A 16,899-nucleotide genomic window follows, 5' to 3' on the forward strand; every position below is an offset into this window, starting at 1 on the left:
TAGTTAAAAATAATGTCACGTGTGAGGTGGAAGGAGCAAACTGAGCTAAACAGAAGAGTTTCTTAAGAGAACGAATTAGCATATTTGTTCCTATAAGTATCCCACATTAATACTTTGCATGTGTGCATTCTGTAGATGATAGTCCAATCTATTGTGGATCTGTTAACATAAACCGTATGAACTCTTACGTGCTCTAAAGGCACATATTGTTCACCTTCTCACACTCTTATTCACCTCCTTAACACACAGCTGTTAGATGCTTATTTATATTCTACCGGTAATTCATTGTGCTGTATCTCATCATTATTGCGATCACTTACGTGTCCAATTTATCTTACAGTTGAAGGTCACAAGCTTGACAAATATATATCAAAATGAATAATCACTTGGAAATCTGGTTATCAAGACTTATGAGGAGCAATTTCACTCAACCTTCATTAAGAACAGCTTCAAAGGGGCCTAATTATCTACCAAGGGTAGATTTACTGAGCACGCTTTTATACGTTTTATATTTATACATCAGATACACATCACACAAGGAATGATTATTTTTGTAAGCTGCTGAACACCTCCACTGAGAGGGTTTCGGAGTAAAATACCAACAGCAGTTATCCAGGGAAAGGAGGACAATCACTACTTCTATTTTTACTGGCTAATCTGGGGGATTGACTTTACAACCTTCTCCGCACTAGCTTGTGTCTACTGCCATCCACTTAAACCTTAAAATAAACATCTCGAGGTTACTGCTTGTTTAAGCTTTCACCTATTTTCCCCACAGGCATTAATAGACTTCCATCTTTCCCAACCCATTTTTATACTTTCCCAAGTATTTATGCAAAGCAGCGTCCACCTATTGATGACAGCAAATCCTCCAGATTTGCTCTATATATGCGGTTAAGGTAACCCACAAGTGCGACAACAATCCTCATTGCTGTCCCATAAATCTGTCACACTCTCTCCTCCCTCAGTCTGCCCCCTGTCCCCCATAGACATCCGCACGGTCTGGCAGTCAATTATATCTCCTCACCTTCAAAAAGCCTTCCTCCATCACTGCATGGGAGGCAGCAGAGACCTATATCTTTCCCTGATCTTTATCCTTTCCCAGCAGCAGGAAACAGTGGAGCTGTCAGCTCGAACCTTCAGTTAACCTCCCTGAAACCCACGAGAGACAACAACTGTCACATCTGCATGTTGAGAGCGGCGTGTTTTTTAATGTGACACACAACTTCATCATCGTACATGCTGGTTAGTCAGTGGGTTTGACAATGATATGAATTTAATCTACATGCGAAAGCTCATCCAACTGAAACATTAAAAATATTCATGGAGCACAAGAACACACGACAAATACTTGATGACAACAGATCAATAAAGTGTGAAATGACAAAAAGCCTCAAGGAAATCGTATTATGCATATGACGTTTTAATGAATAACAAGAGAAAGTGGGATCTATTTTGGTCATTTGTACACCCCTCTAATAACTGGTCTATGCTGCTATGTCAATGAGTGCAGAGGATATTGGTCATCTGCTGACCTAATCAGACCATAACAGAAGGCGCACGGGGATTCAGTCATAGTCGATAGCACACCACCATCCATCCACACCTTCTCTGTTTATGTTAATACCTCTCAACTTCCTATCCATCTCATTTCCCTCTTCAGCCACCTAACCCTGACTTCTCCTGGCTATCTACTCAGATCAATAGACAAGCCTAAGGGAGCAGTCCCCGCCTGGTGTGAAACCGGGACACAAACCCCAGGGACACACATCGAATGGTTGTCTTTACACGCTCTGTTGTCTTTTCATCCTCCTCTTTTAAATGTGCTTCTGAGACATGACACTAGTGACATATGGCGGGTCTCAAGGTCCCTGCAGTAGTAAGACAGAGCTTTGATTGCGTCAGGCCAAGTCAGTCCAGTGATCCTTTAGAGGAAGAGCAGGATCAATCACTCTCCTATCATTCTGATTTATCAGTCTTAGTCCTGTCTGTCTGTCTGCCCACCTCTCTCCCTAAGTACCCGTCTCTTTAGGAGGTCCAGTTTATCGCTGGCCAGAGCTCCTCTCAGGGCGCCGAAGAAGGCATGATAGTGGGCTGTGTTGTGGATCATGAGCAGGACTCCAGCCAGCAGCTCATTGGTCACCAGCAGGTGGTGCAGGTACGCCCTCTGGTGGTTCTTACAGCAGTAGCAGCCACACCCCTCCACCAGGGGCCTGAAGTCGTCCTGGTATCTAGATGGGAGTTCAAGGAAAGTTTAAGTTAGTACAGGCACTCTCAATGTAAATCAAGTGTTCTTGATTCTGCAAGCTTTGCTTCTTCTGAAACCTGTTGGGGTTTTTATTATAGCTGCACACAAACCTCTTGTCTTTGAGATTGATCTCAAAGGATGTCATCTGCGTTTGATCATCAGGATTAAAATCTCCATTCTGTTGCGTCTCCCCCGCTGTGTCCCTCTCTTCATTCAGCTCCAACACTGCAAAGCATAATACATGCAACGCATTAATCCCAGCACACCACAAACTATTCCCACCATAACCTCCTCATTTAGCAGAAAATACATCCCTACGTACAGAAAGCCCGGCGGTGAAGATAAAATGGGAACACATACTGTAGCTTGACCCCTTTTTAAACACTGCTGTGTCCTATATTCTCTCTGCCATTATAATATAATTACTGGCTATGTTCTGACAACCAAAGTCTGTCTCCTACAGATGGGTGTTCACTGCAAGGTGACTTCACTTCAATTTAATGAGAATGGAAAAGTAACCAGAGCTGATGAAGAGCCGTGTTTTATCAAGAGGGCTGTTGTTGTTCACAGGAGGGTACAATGCAGTTACAGACACAAGGGATGTAAAGAGGAAAGATGAAAACAACAGGGAGGAGGGGAAGGGAAAAAGGAAAAAAGCGGTCCATAGCAATGCATATGATTAACGGCGGAGATTAAAAAGCAACAATAGAGCAAAATGGGTTTAGCGCAAACTGAAACGGGTGAAGCAGAGAGCAGCAAAGTGGACAAACAAAGCATAAAAAGGAAATTAGCTTAAGGAGGGGGTGATAGGAGAATGAAAGGGACAAAATGAAGCTTGACCAAAGCTAATAAGATGTAAAGGAGGGAGAAGTAATTTGCGCGGAGGAGCGATTCTGCTTTACAAAGGCAGAGAGTAGTAACTACAGAAACAGGCTACTTAAAACAAACTGTGAAGCGGATAGTTGTAAACCTTAATTTTATGCATGCATACATTGTGGATACTGCAGTTGATGTTTAGACATCTGAAAGGCTGCAGAGAAAACACACCCACAAATAAAATGTGTTCTTCGTCTTTCTTTTCGGTTTGAACAAACGAGCTAGTTTAATTAATCTTTAATTAAATACATTTAAATATGTCATTTTTAAAAGGTGGATGGATGGATAGATGGATAGATGGATAGATGGATAGATAGATAGATAGATAGATAGATAGATAGATAGATAGATAGATAGAGATAGATAGATAGATAGATAGATAAACTTCATTGTCGGTCACAAAGCAACAGAAATTCTCCTTTGATAGGGCTCAACATCAAACAAGCAGTGCACAAAACACATTTACTGAGCCATGTCGGGAGTCGCTCTGACAAAGGTTTTTTGCAACCAGAAGTGCCACGAGAGGGTGGAGCTACGTACAACCAAACGCTGAATAAGACATTTTCAGGTGACCAAAATGTAAAAAAATTAACTTTCATGAGCTGAAATCACACTGTGAAAGGGTTAAAGTTGTAAGATGAAAACACGGTTAAATCCCAGACCGAACAACGCCGTGGTTGCGACCTGTTAATCACAAGGTAGCCACGCCCTAAAGCATACCCTGCTTTATGGTCTATTTGACTCTAAATGCGACCATAATTTACTAAATGAACATCATGCTGTATTGAAGAAGACTTGAAACTAGTGATTGAGACCATAAACTCATGTTCACAATGTTTACTGAGGTAATAAATCAAGTGAGAAGTAGGCTCATTTTCTCAGACTTCTATACAATCAGACTTCTTTTTGCAACCAGAGGAGTCGCCCCCTGCTGGCTGTTGGAAGAACAAACATTTAAGACACTTCCGCATTGGCTTCACTTTTCAGAACTGACGGTTTATATCACGGTAAAACGATTCTAGTCTTAACTCAATTTTGACCAAATATGTACCTCAGTTACAGCGTTTTGGCTTTTTAGGGCAGAATAGCTGGAGGAAGTGCAGTAAAGGGAGAAAAGTAAGACTAGATGATGGAAACATAAAGTTCTAAAGACAAAGAGGAAAACTTTGAGAGGGAGGAAGGGGGTGAAACAGCATATGGTCTGCCGTGTCAAAAAGGGTCTTAACTGGGAAGTTTCCCGTAAGGGGTATTGTAATTGGCTGAGAAGGGAATTCAGATTTCTCTTCAGGTTTGACACCATCACCGCTCTCACCCCCACTGAACTCCATTACGCTCCCTGTGCAGAATCGATTAGTGCTGTCTGACACTAGATGCTGCCGGATACCGAACCTCACTCCGTCTGTCAGACGAGTTACACATAGCTTTTTAATGAAGCACAAAGTCGTCAGCGGGCCGAGTCGGTTCATTTCCCACGGCTCTTGTCATAACACTTCTTTAGCTTTTCACTTGGGACAGCAATCAGTACGATGGGCTCGGACTTAATTGTTACCTTACTGGAGCGCCTATGGGATGCACCATTGATTTCATTTCACCAGTTGAATTTCTTTCTACCCAATTACCTCAACTGACCTTGGGCTATAAAATACACACCAGCCACTACACACAAACAAAGAAACACATAACTTCAATAGCCATCAGATCCATCTCTGATTTTGATGCAAAATAAATCCCTCATCTGTAGGGAAACACGACTACCACATGCATACCACATGAAGTGCATGCCACACTTCTTTCCTGTTCATTAAGTGAAAACCGGCTCAAACCGCCTCTTGTTCTCACCTAATTGAAAATTAGATGAAGGGTTGTTCATTTACTGAAGACACTGTTCAAGGTCTGTACACTGAACCATTACAGGCTGGTTAAAGATGGTGTAATTACAGAAAACTCTCTGTGCAGCCTCTATGCTGTGAGATGAATGGTCCTTTACATTTGTATAGGAACCGGGAACATCTATAAGCTACTTCAACCCAACATCACAGCCTGCTCGGCTCATTATCGGGCATCTTTAATCCTGTCTGTACTAGGGCGGAACAATATGGGAAAATAATGTAATTGCAATTCTTTATGACCAATAATGCGATTGATATGTGATTTTTTTTTTCTTAACTTTCTTATCTTTGGTATTATTCACTATATAAAAGCAATAAATCATTCTATTGTGTGACCAATACAACACTGGGTTCAGTCAAACTGCTCTTTCATGTAGGCCAGGCCTACTTATTATGATAAATTGAGATTATATGATGCATGAATTGATAGCTTTAGCTATTAAATTGTAAAAATCACAGTAGAATATTGATAACTTCAAGTTCAGTGATCATGTCATATAATCATCATGGCTGCACTCAAATAAAATCTGAAAAAATAACAACGAAAAAGTGCAGAAGAACAGGCCTTGTGTGAACATTACTATATGAAAAATAAATATGAAAGTTGTTTTCTTCCACTCCCGTTCGCATATGTCTCGTGGAGTGTATGGCAGAGTTCTGGTAAGTTAGATTGTGTAGCATTTTTTTTTTTATTGCAGCTTGAATGATGATGAATGATTCGAAATTTGCATTCTATTAAATCGCGATGTCGGTTTGAATGCGAAATCATTCAGCCCTACTCTGTACCTTTAAAAACATCAAAGTGGTGCCCCTTCTGACATCCACACTTCTCTGTTCATGACATCTCTGCAAATTTACAACAAGAAATATGGCTTCATTGCTTTTTCCGCATCTCTTTTATGCACAGAAATGATGCTAAGTAAACTATCACGGTGAGAGAAATCATATTCTCCACCACAATCCCATTTCATTTATGTTTCATTTTAACCCAAATACACATCTAGCGAGAGAGAGACCCCCTACCCAAGCTCCCAAATTACATTGTGACATGTCAGTTTGCTCTAGGCATATATTGCAAGCTCTTGAATAAAACGCCAGTGTTTTAAATCTGTTTGGGGTAATTTCCTTCATCACACTTTAAAAAAGTCATTTTGTGGCTTTGGGCAAGGTTGTTTTACCCCGAAATGTCATTTGGATCGACAAAAGCAGACTTGTTCCCTCTTAAATTTGGAATTAAACCTCTGTGTGCTTTTCATTTAAATGCTAAATGTTTAATGTTTGCTAACGTCTAAAAACGCAGTGACGAGTTATATAAGTTACTGCCTGAGAAGAACAAGAAGGTTCGTGCAGAGTATGAAACGATGCATTTGTAATGGGAAACCATAAAGCGGAGGTGGTTGATGTAACTTGAATGGGAATGTTAGAGCAGCTGAAAGTTAACAAGCTTCATCTGCTGATATGTTCGATTCATGTTACAACATCAAAATGAGGCTTGAGTGAAGTACATGAGAAAGAGAATAAAAGTTAAATCATTAACAATAAAATAGGCTGTCACTAGATCAATATCTATCAGCGCACCGCAGCTGCCAATTAAGTTAGACTTTCTTTCATTACTTTGGTTTATCTTTGTCAGAGATATTGATTTACTCTCTAAATGATGAAAACAAAAAGTTGTTAAAAAGACCATTTCTATTCACCACACCTGCAGGGGGCGCTCTACCTGGGAGCTCCGGGTCCGGGGAGACGTCGAAGCTGAAGCAAAGAGCACAGCCGCGCTCCGTCACCTGGAAGGGGAAGAAACTCTCGAACAGGTCCACACCGGCCTCCACGCACGCCAGCACCTCATCAGGTCGTCCTACACCCTGCAGCAGTCTGAGAGTCACATACAAACAGCAGAGCACAGTGAATTAAAAAATCCATAAATCATAAACATTAATGCATCTGCAACATATTACCCTCTAACAGCATGTGCGCCCTTGCATGCTCTTCATTGGCTTCCAGTTAGCTGGCTCCCTCTGACTCTCTGCCCTGCAGGCGTCAAGGTCAAGCCCAATTTAGCATTTGATAATGAGTAATGACTCCACTACACTTTCCAGTAGGAAGCAGCACCTCCTAACAGCCAGAACTACCAGCAGGGAAGGCGGTGTCCTACCGCTCCTCTCCCTCAAACTCAGCGCCACTGCAAGAGCTCCTCCATCATGTGGGACGGCGCTCATGTGGGACAGTCTCCAGTGAAAGGCTACAGGCTCATGTAGTTTGGAGAACCAGTAAGTGAAAGTTTGGCCTTTAAAAAGAGATTGTTTGGTTGGAGACAATAGGGCTCTTTTTAACCATTAAAAGGTCCACATGGACCCATTTTTGTCTGTTTTAGGGGGGGACTAGGGGTGTTTAGGGGGAGATAGCAGGTCAACAGTAGAGTACAGTAATCACAAGCTGGGAACCTACAGATTAATTTGTGATGCAGATCAGCACTGTGTGTCAAGTTGTTCTAGTCATTAATAAGAAATAAACATTAATTCATTCATTAAAATAAAGTGTGAAAGTGTATCAGGGTTTGGAACATTATGATGGAAGTATATGATGACCATTCCCATGCTCTATTATGTCTCATAAGTTGTTGCAGCAATTTTTGGGTTGATGCCATTTGTTACACAGATTTTGTGCTAAATTTTTTTTTACCACTCGAGAATTGATAATAATGATCAATAATCCCTCCAAAATACCACGTTAAGACAAAAAGACCTTGAGGAACACCAAAGAAAAACCCATGCCGTGATTTGGTATCAAAAACTTTTGACATTTGGATATTTCCAAATTGCATTTTTCAGTAATTGGATGGCGAGCACTTCTGTTCTGGAAACTGCTCAGAAACCTTCTTATTGTCAATCTACCTAGGAAAGCCATCCATCCTCTGAATGCTCTAGGTCTCTAGTTTGTGGCTGTAAAGTCTCATGAGGCTGTGATTATCCTAGAGGTCACCACAGGTCATTTTATACAGTGAGGTCAAATTTTTTTAAATTTTCTCACTATGAAATAATGAAATGTCTACTATGGGGACTAACATCATCATAAATGAATACAACTGGGCTCATTGGATCCACAAGAGTCTCAGCTTTACAGTGATACCCAAATTATGCAATTCAAAGACTATTTAGGGACCCCAATATGTAGAAATATTCAAACACACCATTTTTAGAATAGGCAAAAATAACTTAACTCTTAATCTAAGATTATATTTAGGGCTTTAACTAACAATCATTTTAATTAAATTAATGTGTCAATTATCTTAACAATTATGAGATTAGTTGTTTATATCAAATGGCAGACAAAAGTGAAGTGTCAACACAAGCTTCCAGAGCCCAAGGTGACGACTTCAAAATGACTTGTTTTGTCTGACAGTCCAAAACCCAAAGATATTAAATTTGTAATGACTTAAAACAGAGAGAAGCAGCAAATCCTCACATTGAAGAAGCTGGAAAAACAGAGAATGATTGGGAGTTTTTGCAGGAAAAATGACAAACGAGTAACTGAAGATCTTTTCAGCTATAATGCAGTTAAAAATGTAAAATGGAAGAAGGCAACCAACTCTACATATATGTCAGATTATTAAAAATTGGCAAAGCTAAACAATCTTTTTGTCAAAGTTTCTGTTTTAGCATTACATTCATTGGGGACACGGCAGAGCTGCTGGGTTTTCACATGTAATCAATCAAGCAGGATAATTAACTGATTGAGCGGGACCCACCAACTGGGCCCACTCAGTCTCTGAATCACACTACACAGCTGCACTGGTTTTTACTAAAAAGATAAGGAACCAAATTAATTAAAATTGTGTATCAGTTGCAAAGAATTAATGAATTTCAGTGTTGGTAACTGATTAACCGTTTTGCTCATTTGTAAAAAATAAAATAAAAGTATCTCATAGGGTAGGGAATCACCAGAGGCCCCATGATACGGTTATATCACGATACTTCGATTTTAAACATTTTAGTAGTATTGCAATTAGATTTATTGCCATTTATATTGCAGTTCATTCAACTGCAAATTATGCAGTTTGTCAACATCTGTTTTATCTAATAACATGCAGTTTTCACTCTGTTCATCTCAGAGTTTTCATTCACATATCTTGAGGTCAGAGGTCAAGGGACCCCTTTGAAAATGGCCACGACAGTTTTTCCTCAACAAAATTTAGCGTAACTTTGGAGCGTTATTTAACGTTCTTTCCAACAAGCATGGTTGGTACCAATCGACTCCTTAGATTTTCTAGTTTCATACGATACCAGTATCATCAACAACAAATCATTTAAGTTGTTTTTCAAGCAAAAAACTCCCAACATTCTCTGGTTTTAGCTACTCCAACATGAGGGTTTGCTGCTTTTTCTGTTTAATATCATTGTAAATTGAATATATTTAGGCGTTGGACAAAACACGACATTTGGAGACGTCACTTTGGACATTTTCACCATGTTTTAGAACAAGAAAATAATCCAATATGAAAATAATCATTAGTTGCAGCCCTAAACTGGATACTTGAACAAGTAATCTATATCAAAACATCCCTTTAAATGGTCATGCACATTTTGTGCCAATCAACACATTCATCGATGAGTGAATGAAAATCATTAGTTGTAGTCCCTTTGGTGTTTTTAATGTTTCTGTATGGATTTACTGTAGAGCATCTACAAGCTGTTCCTAAACTGGTGATTAACTACAAGGCATGCCTCTGTCTATTTAATGTCAAAATAATAAATAGCAGAGGGTACTGTTTGTCCACCCACCCTCTATGCCTCCTTTTGTTTGGTTACAGCTGATTTAAAGTCTACAGTCACTTCTTTCCAATAAAACACTGGAGTAGAGTGTATGATTTAATGGGGAAAAAATGTCCCCTTACAATTGTAATCAATAAACACAGTAACAAGCTGACCTGGGTTTGTCCTCAGGCAGCTCCTTGGTCACAGCAGTGATGAGCTGGGTCCTCAGGGTCTGGTCCATGGAGCCCGTCTGTAGGCCGTCCAGGCAGAAACCGGCAACTGGCCTCTTGGCTGTCTCCGTGGCAGAGCGCACCCTCTCTTCCAGGATGTCTCCTCCCTCCACCACCCCGAACACCTCCACCCCCTCCAGCTCCTGGCAGTGACAGACAGTTTAGTGATTAAACAGCTGACAGAAAGAGATCTCTGAAAGATAGAAAGAGCGAGAAATAGAAGGAGAAAGAGGAGAAATGTACACTGAAGCCTGACAGATATGCTTTTTCTACGTGGTGCATTAGATATGCAGGCACAAAGTGAAGTTTTCCTCAAGTGCAAAAAAAAATAAATTAGTTTTATTCTTGTCAGAGCCCATCCAGGTTTTGATGACTCGACATGAATTTGTACATCACGAGGAGGAAAGACGGTGGGGAGGTGGGGAGCTCGGTAGCAATCAAGCAGCTCACTCAGTACAATGTTGATGTCAAGAATTACCTGCAGTACGCTGTCTGTTGTTTGGCTCTTTGTTCAACATCATTCTATAATTAAACATTTATTGTCCCAAGGAAAATTTGGTTTTCTAGCCAGGAAATAAAATAAACAGAAAACCCCACCTCAAAGAAGTACAGGCAGTGAAATGTACACATAATATAAAACACTTTTTTCAGATTCCTGCAACGAAAAGCAATACAGTTTGAAAATACATTATCTCCTCCGAAGCATAACTGAGTTAAGGTGTCATGCGTATATCTATATACCATCTCCTGCACCTCTTGATGTGGATAAGCTTCACTCTGTTCTCTCTATCATGAAATGAGGTAGAGTTTCACTGCTTTTAAAAGAAGGAAGAGCAGTTGATTTCATTATTCATGCTTGATGCTGAGCCCCTACACACCTACTGATAATGTATTCCTCCTAATCTCGCAGCTGTACAGTGGCCCCCTGCGACAACAAAAACACCCAACATCAATCCTTGTCCCGTGTGCTTGTGCCGTGCATGACTGATTCACAAATGTAATAGAACAGCCGTGTGTGTTTTGACAGCTTCTTGTGTGTGTGTGTGTACCTGTGAGTTTTGATGAACCAGCAGACACTCATCCAAGTGAGCGAGAGTTCGATCCACCGACTTTCGAACCCTCTTGCGGGAGGTGTTGTTCTGCCACGTCTCTCCGTCGGCCATGCTCTGGTACCAGTCTGGCTGCATGGTCTTCTGGAGAGCCATGAACTTGGCCACGGTCAGCTCTATCCGCCCACCGCTGCCCCACACCGACACCGTCTAATAACAACCCGCAGAAACGTAAAAAAAAAAAAGACGCTTGAGATGAAACAAAAGCTTTGATGACATAATACTCGCTTTAAATAGTTTGGCATTTCAGGAAAAGCACTTATTTGTTTTCTTGCCAAGAGTTAGGGCCCGGACACATGCCACGTTTTTGGCGCCCTCAAATCCATTGTTGTCAAATTGCTGCTCCGTGACATAAATATAGTTCAATTTTTGGAACGTGCATGTTATGTGACGAGGAACAAGCTGGTAGATATCTTTCCCTTCTTCCGTAACGCCTGGATGATCAGCTCCAAGCTCAGGATTTCTGGTAAGTAGCCTAGGCCAGTGGTTTTCAAGTTTTCAATGTCACGGTCAAGTCACGATACCCCAGAATAATCAGGTTGGTGTTCGCAACCCCCCCATAAATAAAATATGTAATGTAATATAATATAATATAAATGTAATGTAATGCTTTGATGACTTTTTTGTTTTGTCACCAAGGCATTGTCCAATGTGCTTCAGGCTCTGTGGATTTTTGATGCTTCCTGTGACTTTTTCTCTCCCACTGACCCGCCGGAAATCCCCCGTCAGAAACTCATGTGCACGCACACATTGACTCTCACAAGATGTAATGTAAAAAACACATTCCCCAGTCTAAAAACAATTATTTTATTTTTAATATAATTTCTTTTCTCCACGACCACGACCCTCAGAAATCATGAGAACCATTGGCCTATGCTAAGAATGTATGGCCTCAATGATACGGTTAGCTGGTTATGGTCACTTAACAACGTCAGCCGCAACCTGCCTCTGCGCCCTTGAAAGTTGGCAGAGTAAGCACCTGCCGTCCGGCAAACGCGCCCTGCGTTTTCCAGGCTGTTAAAGACGCGGCATGTGTCCCTGGCCTTAAATGAGAAGATCAATACCAATCTCACAGCAGCTGAGCTATGCATAAAGACTGGAAAATCAGAATCCTTTTTATTGCCAAGTAGGTTTTCACATACAAGGAATTTGCTTTGGTGTAAGAAATTTAGAGATATAATTACAATAAAAAATACTTAAAAATGTTATTTTAAATAAAAAAAATAAAAATATATATATATATATATATATTTAAAAATACTAAATTAGATTTTAAATTAAAAATGTAAAAAATATTTACAATGTTATGTACCTATTGAAAAAGGAAAGAGCTAGGCAGGAATATGCACAAATATATTCTAAGGGATGTGCAAAGGTTCACAGTAGTAAGAATAAAAAGAATCTGCAATGTACAGAGATAATAGTCCAAAAAGATGTGCGTTAATGTAACGTGCAGTGAAACTGGAGTACACAGCTAGCCTGGTAACCAAATCCACCTACCAGCAAAAAAGTGTGTTTTAATGAAGGGTTGTGTGTTATATGAGTATTTCTTGGGCTAATAGTCTGTGTATTGTCAATACTGTATATACTGCTCCTATTTTTATACTTCCTTCTATTTAAATGGTTCATATTTTTGTTACACTTTGTTCAAATTTCCCCACTTCGGGACTAATAAAGGAATATCTTATCTTATCTTATCTTATCTTATCTAACTGCAGGCATAAAAGGGAATATGTGGATCTATTCCTTTAAGCAGCAGCTTAACCTCACCTTGTTAGTGGTGTAACCTGTTGGGCAGCAGGTCGCCGGGTCGTGAAGCGAGCAGTACAACACAGTATCATGAAGACCTGCACAAAGCACAAAATCAATATGTATCACTCACAGGGAACAAAATCAGACAAAGGGTTAGAATCAGCAAAGACCGCGCAAGACGCGATGTGTCGGGGTGAGACGCTTCATTACTGCACGTTAATGTGACGAGTCGGGAGAGAGGAATGAGGTGTGGGCTTATCAGCAAACCCAGCTGCAGCAGAAGATCAAAAAGGTGAGAAAACAAAAAGGCTTAATAGCAGCAAATGCTGTTATTATTTCTAATTATTCAATCACTGCTCTTCCCTTCAGGGACTTAGAGACAGCACTGTAGTAATCCCCTGACAGTTTTACAAGAAGTGACGCTACATTGATTACATTTCTAATTTCCGATGTGGTTGCTTGAGGCAGAGTACCACAGCTACAGTTGTACAGCAAAGCTGAATGAGGTCACTCTTCTGGGGCATTTATAAATATTACTCAGAACGGCATCACTTTTTGGTCAGGCTCATGGAGCTAATCAGCTTTTCAATATTTAACTCAACATACTGTATATTTAGAAAAGCAATTTGTTCCAGTCTTTCCAATCTATCCGGTGGAAATAATGTTCACACACCCCAAGCTCTTCAGAGTTAATTTGTGCATCATGCATGCATGACATTTACATCAAATACACCAAATAGTCACAACAGTACAGGATTTTGAGCCTGGCAGAGGTTCTTCTGATGTGGTTGCTATTTAAATTATGACTAATACAGAGGGTTAATAACAATAACAGCACAAGGTTGATTCAAAATAGTTCAACAAACACTCCCTTTCCTCCTCAACAGCCTCCTAATCTTTGACATAGAGATGATTTTACGTGTTGTTTTGACAACGTGAGAGACATATGTGTTTCTTCAGTCCAAGGACGGACAGGGTGTAAGCACAGCACAGTTCAAAGGCCATGCTTTACAGCAGAGATATACTGACCGGTCTAGAGCTGCAACGATTAATCAATTAGTTGTCAACTATTAAATTAACCACCAACCACTTTGATGATTGATTAATCGGTTTGAGTAATTTTTTAAAAAAAAGTCTAAATTCTCTGATTCTAGCTTCTGAAATGTGAATATTTTCTGGTTTCTTTACTTGTCTATGACAGTAAACTGAATATTTATGAGTTGTAGACAAAACAAGACATTTGAGAACGTTATCTTGGGCTTTGGGAAACACTGATCGACATTTTTCACCATTTTCTGACATTTTATAAACGAAATGACTAATCGATTAATCATGACAATAATTGGCAGATTAATCGACAATGAAATTAATCGTTAATTGCAGCCCTAGACCATCATTAGTCCATTAAAGGGAAGGAAAATTAAAAAAAGATATTTAAACTCACAACCTCTTTAAAGATGTGTAAATGTTCAGAAACACAATCATTTTAAATTTAAGAATGTAATGTGTGTATCTGCTGATACAGATCCCAACCCAATGGTATTTTTGTCTCTTAAACACGTAAAAAGATGTTGACAAAAACACTCCACAATGTCCAATCAATTGTATCACACACACTTTACAGACTTCTCATCCATGTCGGCTTTAAAGTTGAGACTGAAGGAATAGAACAGCTACTGGGTGATTCATGTGGTGAGACTGTTTTTTCAAGTTTGAGAAGGAACTTCAAATATCAACATAAAAAGCTGTTCACGGTACAGTGTGTAGGATTTGGTGGCATCTAGTGGTGTGGTTGCAGATTGCAACCAACCGAGTACCCCTCCACTCACTCCTCCCTTTCCAAGACTGCGGTAACGTGAGCCGCCAAGTGCAAAACCGTGGTAACGCAGGTCGCCTTGCTCAAAGGTCATCCTTACCATAATAACACTACTTTAGGAGCAACGGAAGTCAGACAGTGGCTGCCGGTAACACAGTTTTACACTCTGCAGCTCACATTACACCAGTTTCCCCATCATGAAACATGGCGGAGCAGCATGGCAGACTCCGTGAAGAGGACTCGCTCCCTATGTAGATATGAAGGGCTCATTCTAAGCTAACGAAAACACAATGATTCTTAGTTTCAGGTGATTATACACTAATGAAAACATAGTTATGAATATCCATTTCTGCAAATAAAGCCACCAAATGTTACACACTTCTCCTTTAATAAACAATTTGTATAGTTTGTATGCTTTGCTTAAAATAGCATTTCAGCACCGACTGGCTACTGGTGGCATATGACATAATATGCTGCTACTATATTTTTTTCTAATATCGGGTCCAATATAGAGTATCAGATCTGCACATTACTAACACCTGACCATGCTATTTTGCAGTTGACTGCCTTTACATACACATATTAAAGCAATTCCAACTATTTCATACAATGCAAGAAAAGGTTTTAACACCGCTGTTGAAGATGCCTGCTCAGTTTAGTGCCTTTACTTGTTGACTCAAACTCTACTGCACTAAATAAGTCTGAATGCACTGGGTGTCATCATAATGTATGTCTAATAAATGCTTTTTCGATTTATCCTCTTCGCTCTTCTCCTGATAAGTGGTACTGAGGGGAGGAGTGAAGAAGAAAAATGTGATTGATTAAAAGTACCTGCAAACTTCCTGAATCCATCCTTAAACTCCTCCAACACTTCCTGGTGCTCTGCTCTTCAGAAAGGAAAAGAAGTTAGATTTCAGAAAGTGTTTGATGATGATGATGATAAGATAAGATAAGATAAGATAAGATAAGATATTCCTTTATTAGTCCCTCAGTGGGGTAATGTGCAGTGTACAGCAGCAAAGGGGATAGTGCAAAAAACAAGATGAATCAGCTAACACAGTAAAAAAAGATCTAAACAAAGTGTAAAAAAAAATTAACCATTTAAATAGAAAGAAGTATAAAATAGGAGCAGTATATACAGTATTGACAATAAACAGACTATTAACAAAATTGGAAAATGATATTGCACAGTGAGAATGAATGAAATTCCACCTGAAAATATTGCACAGTATGAATTACACCTTAGTAGTAATAATGATAATGATATTGCACTCTGTCATTATACAGTATAGTGCAGTTATTGTCAGTATTTGGTGTGTAAGTGGTCTACTGGGAGCAGTGCTGGTTGTGGAGTCTGACAGCTGCAGATGATGATGATGTTAAGCTTACATATTGGACAGGGTGACCTGAGTGACAGAGGGCAGGTTGCTCAGGGTGTGCAGTGTGTCCTGGGTGAGGTGTGGCACTGTGCCACAGTGTGTGTGCAGCAGACAGCCAGGGACTTCCAGAGACTGCTGTCCCATCCTGCCGAGCTCCTTCAAGACACCCAGACGGCTTCTTCCCTGAACCACACGGGACAGCTCCAGCTTCATCCTGCTGCCAGCCATACGATACTACACTAACGCACAACACCTAAAGCGCAACGAGTTTGAATGACAGTGATCCCAGTTAGCAAAACACACGTGAAGGTAACGTTAGCCACGTTGCTACACGAGCCCTGACTGCTTAACGTGTTACAGGAACTACAAGTCGACCAAATATGACGTCATCAGAGTGCACGGCGAGGGACATTTCAATTTGGCCAAAAATAAAATAAAACTACAAATAGTACCGCTTCACTTTTCAGTGCCTTATACAAAATTTAAATAAGTAGAGTGACTGGATTTTTTTAAAATTTTACTTTTGAGTATTTTCGCATTTTTAATGGCTCATTTACAGGAAGTGAACAACGTTGCTATGGTTACCAAGAAGTACACCAAATATGACGTAATCATCGGTCGCAGCGGAAAACTACATTATAGCCAAAAAAGAAAAGAAAAACTACAAATAGCACCTCCCTTTTTAGTGCTTTATACCAAATTTAAAATAAGTAAGAGTTAATGAATTTTTTTTTAATTTACTTTTAAGAATTATTGCATTTTTGTATGGCTCATTTACAGGAAGTGAACACCGTTGCTATGGTTACAAACAAAGTGTAATGGGAAACGTAGTCCTGAAATGCTTCGTTA

The 16,899-nt window shown here is 39.9% G+C and overlaps 1 protein-coding gene across 2 annotated transcripts; it reads right to left on the bottom strand.

Annotated features, from left to right (window-relative positions):
- Positions 1-1,185: 1,185 nt before the first annotated feature.
- qtrt2 (queuine tRNA-ribosyltransferase accessory subunit 2) lies at positions 1,186-16,441 on the bottom strand. Of its 2 annotated transcripts, none has more exons than XM_074621232.1 (8): positions 16,061-16,441; positions 15,503-15,558; positions 12,874-12,950; positions 11,044-11,253; positions 9,938-10,137; positions 6,734-6,885; positions 2,359-2,473; positions 1,186-2,231 (listed from the first exon to the last, which is right to left on the bottom strand). In XM_074621232.1, exons 1-8 carry the CDS (start codon positions 16,276-16,278, stop codon positions 1,979-1,981), a joined length of 1,281 nt encoding a protein of 426 aa, XP_074477333.1. In that variant the 5' UTR covers positions 16,279-16,441; the 3' UTR covers positions 1,186-1,978. The 2 variants fall into 2 exon arrangements, with proteins under 2 accessions (XP_074477333.1, XP_074477332.1); XM_074621231.1 differs by having other exon boundaries at positions 6,716-6,885.
- Between the last annotated feature and the right edge of the window lie 458 nt (positions 16,442-16,899).

The sequence above is a fragment of the Sebastes fasciatus genome, chromosome 21 (genome assembly GCF_043250625.1).
Source record: "Sebastes fasciatus isolate fSebFas1 chromosome 21, fSebFas1.pri, whole genome shotgun sequence".
In the NCBI taxonomy this organism is placed as follows: domain Eukaryota; kingdom Metazoa; phylum Chordata; class Actinopteri; order Perciformes; family Sebastidae; genus Sebastes; species Sebastes fasciatus.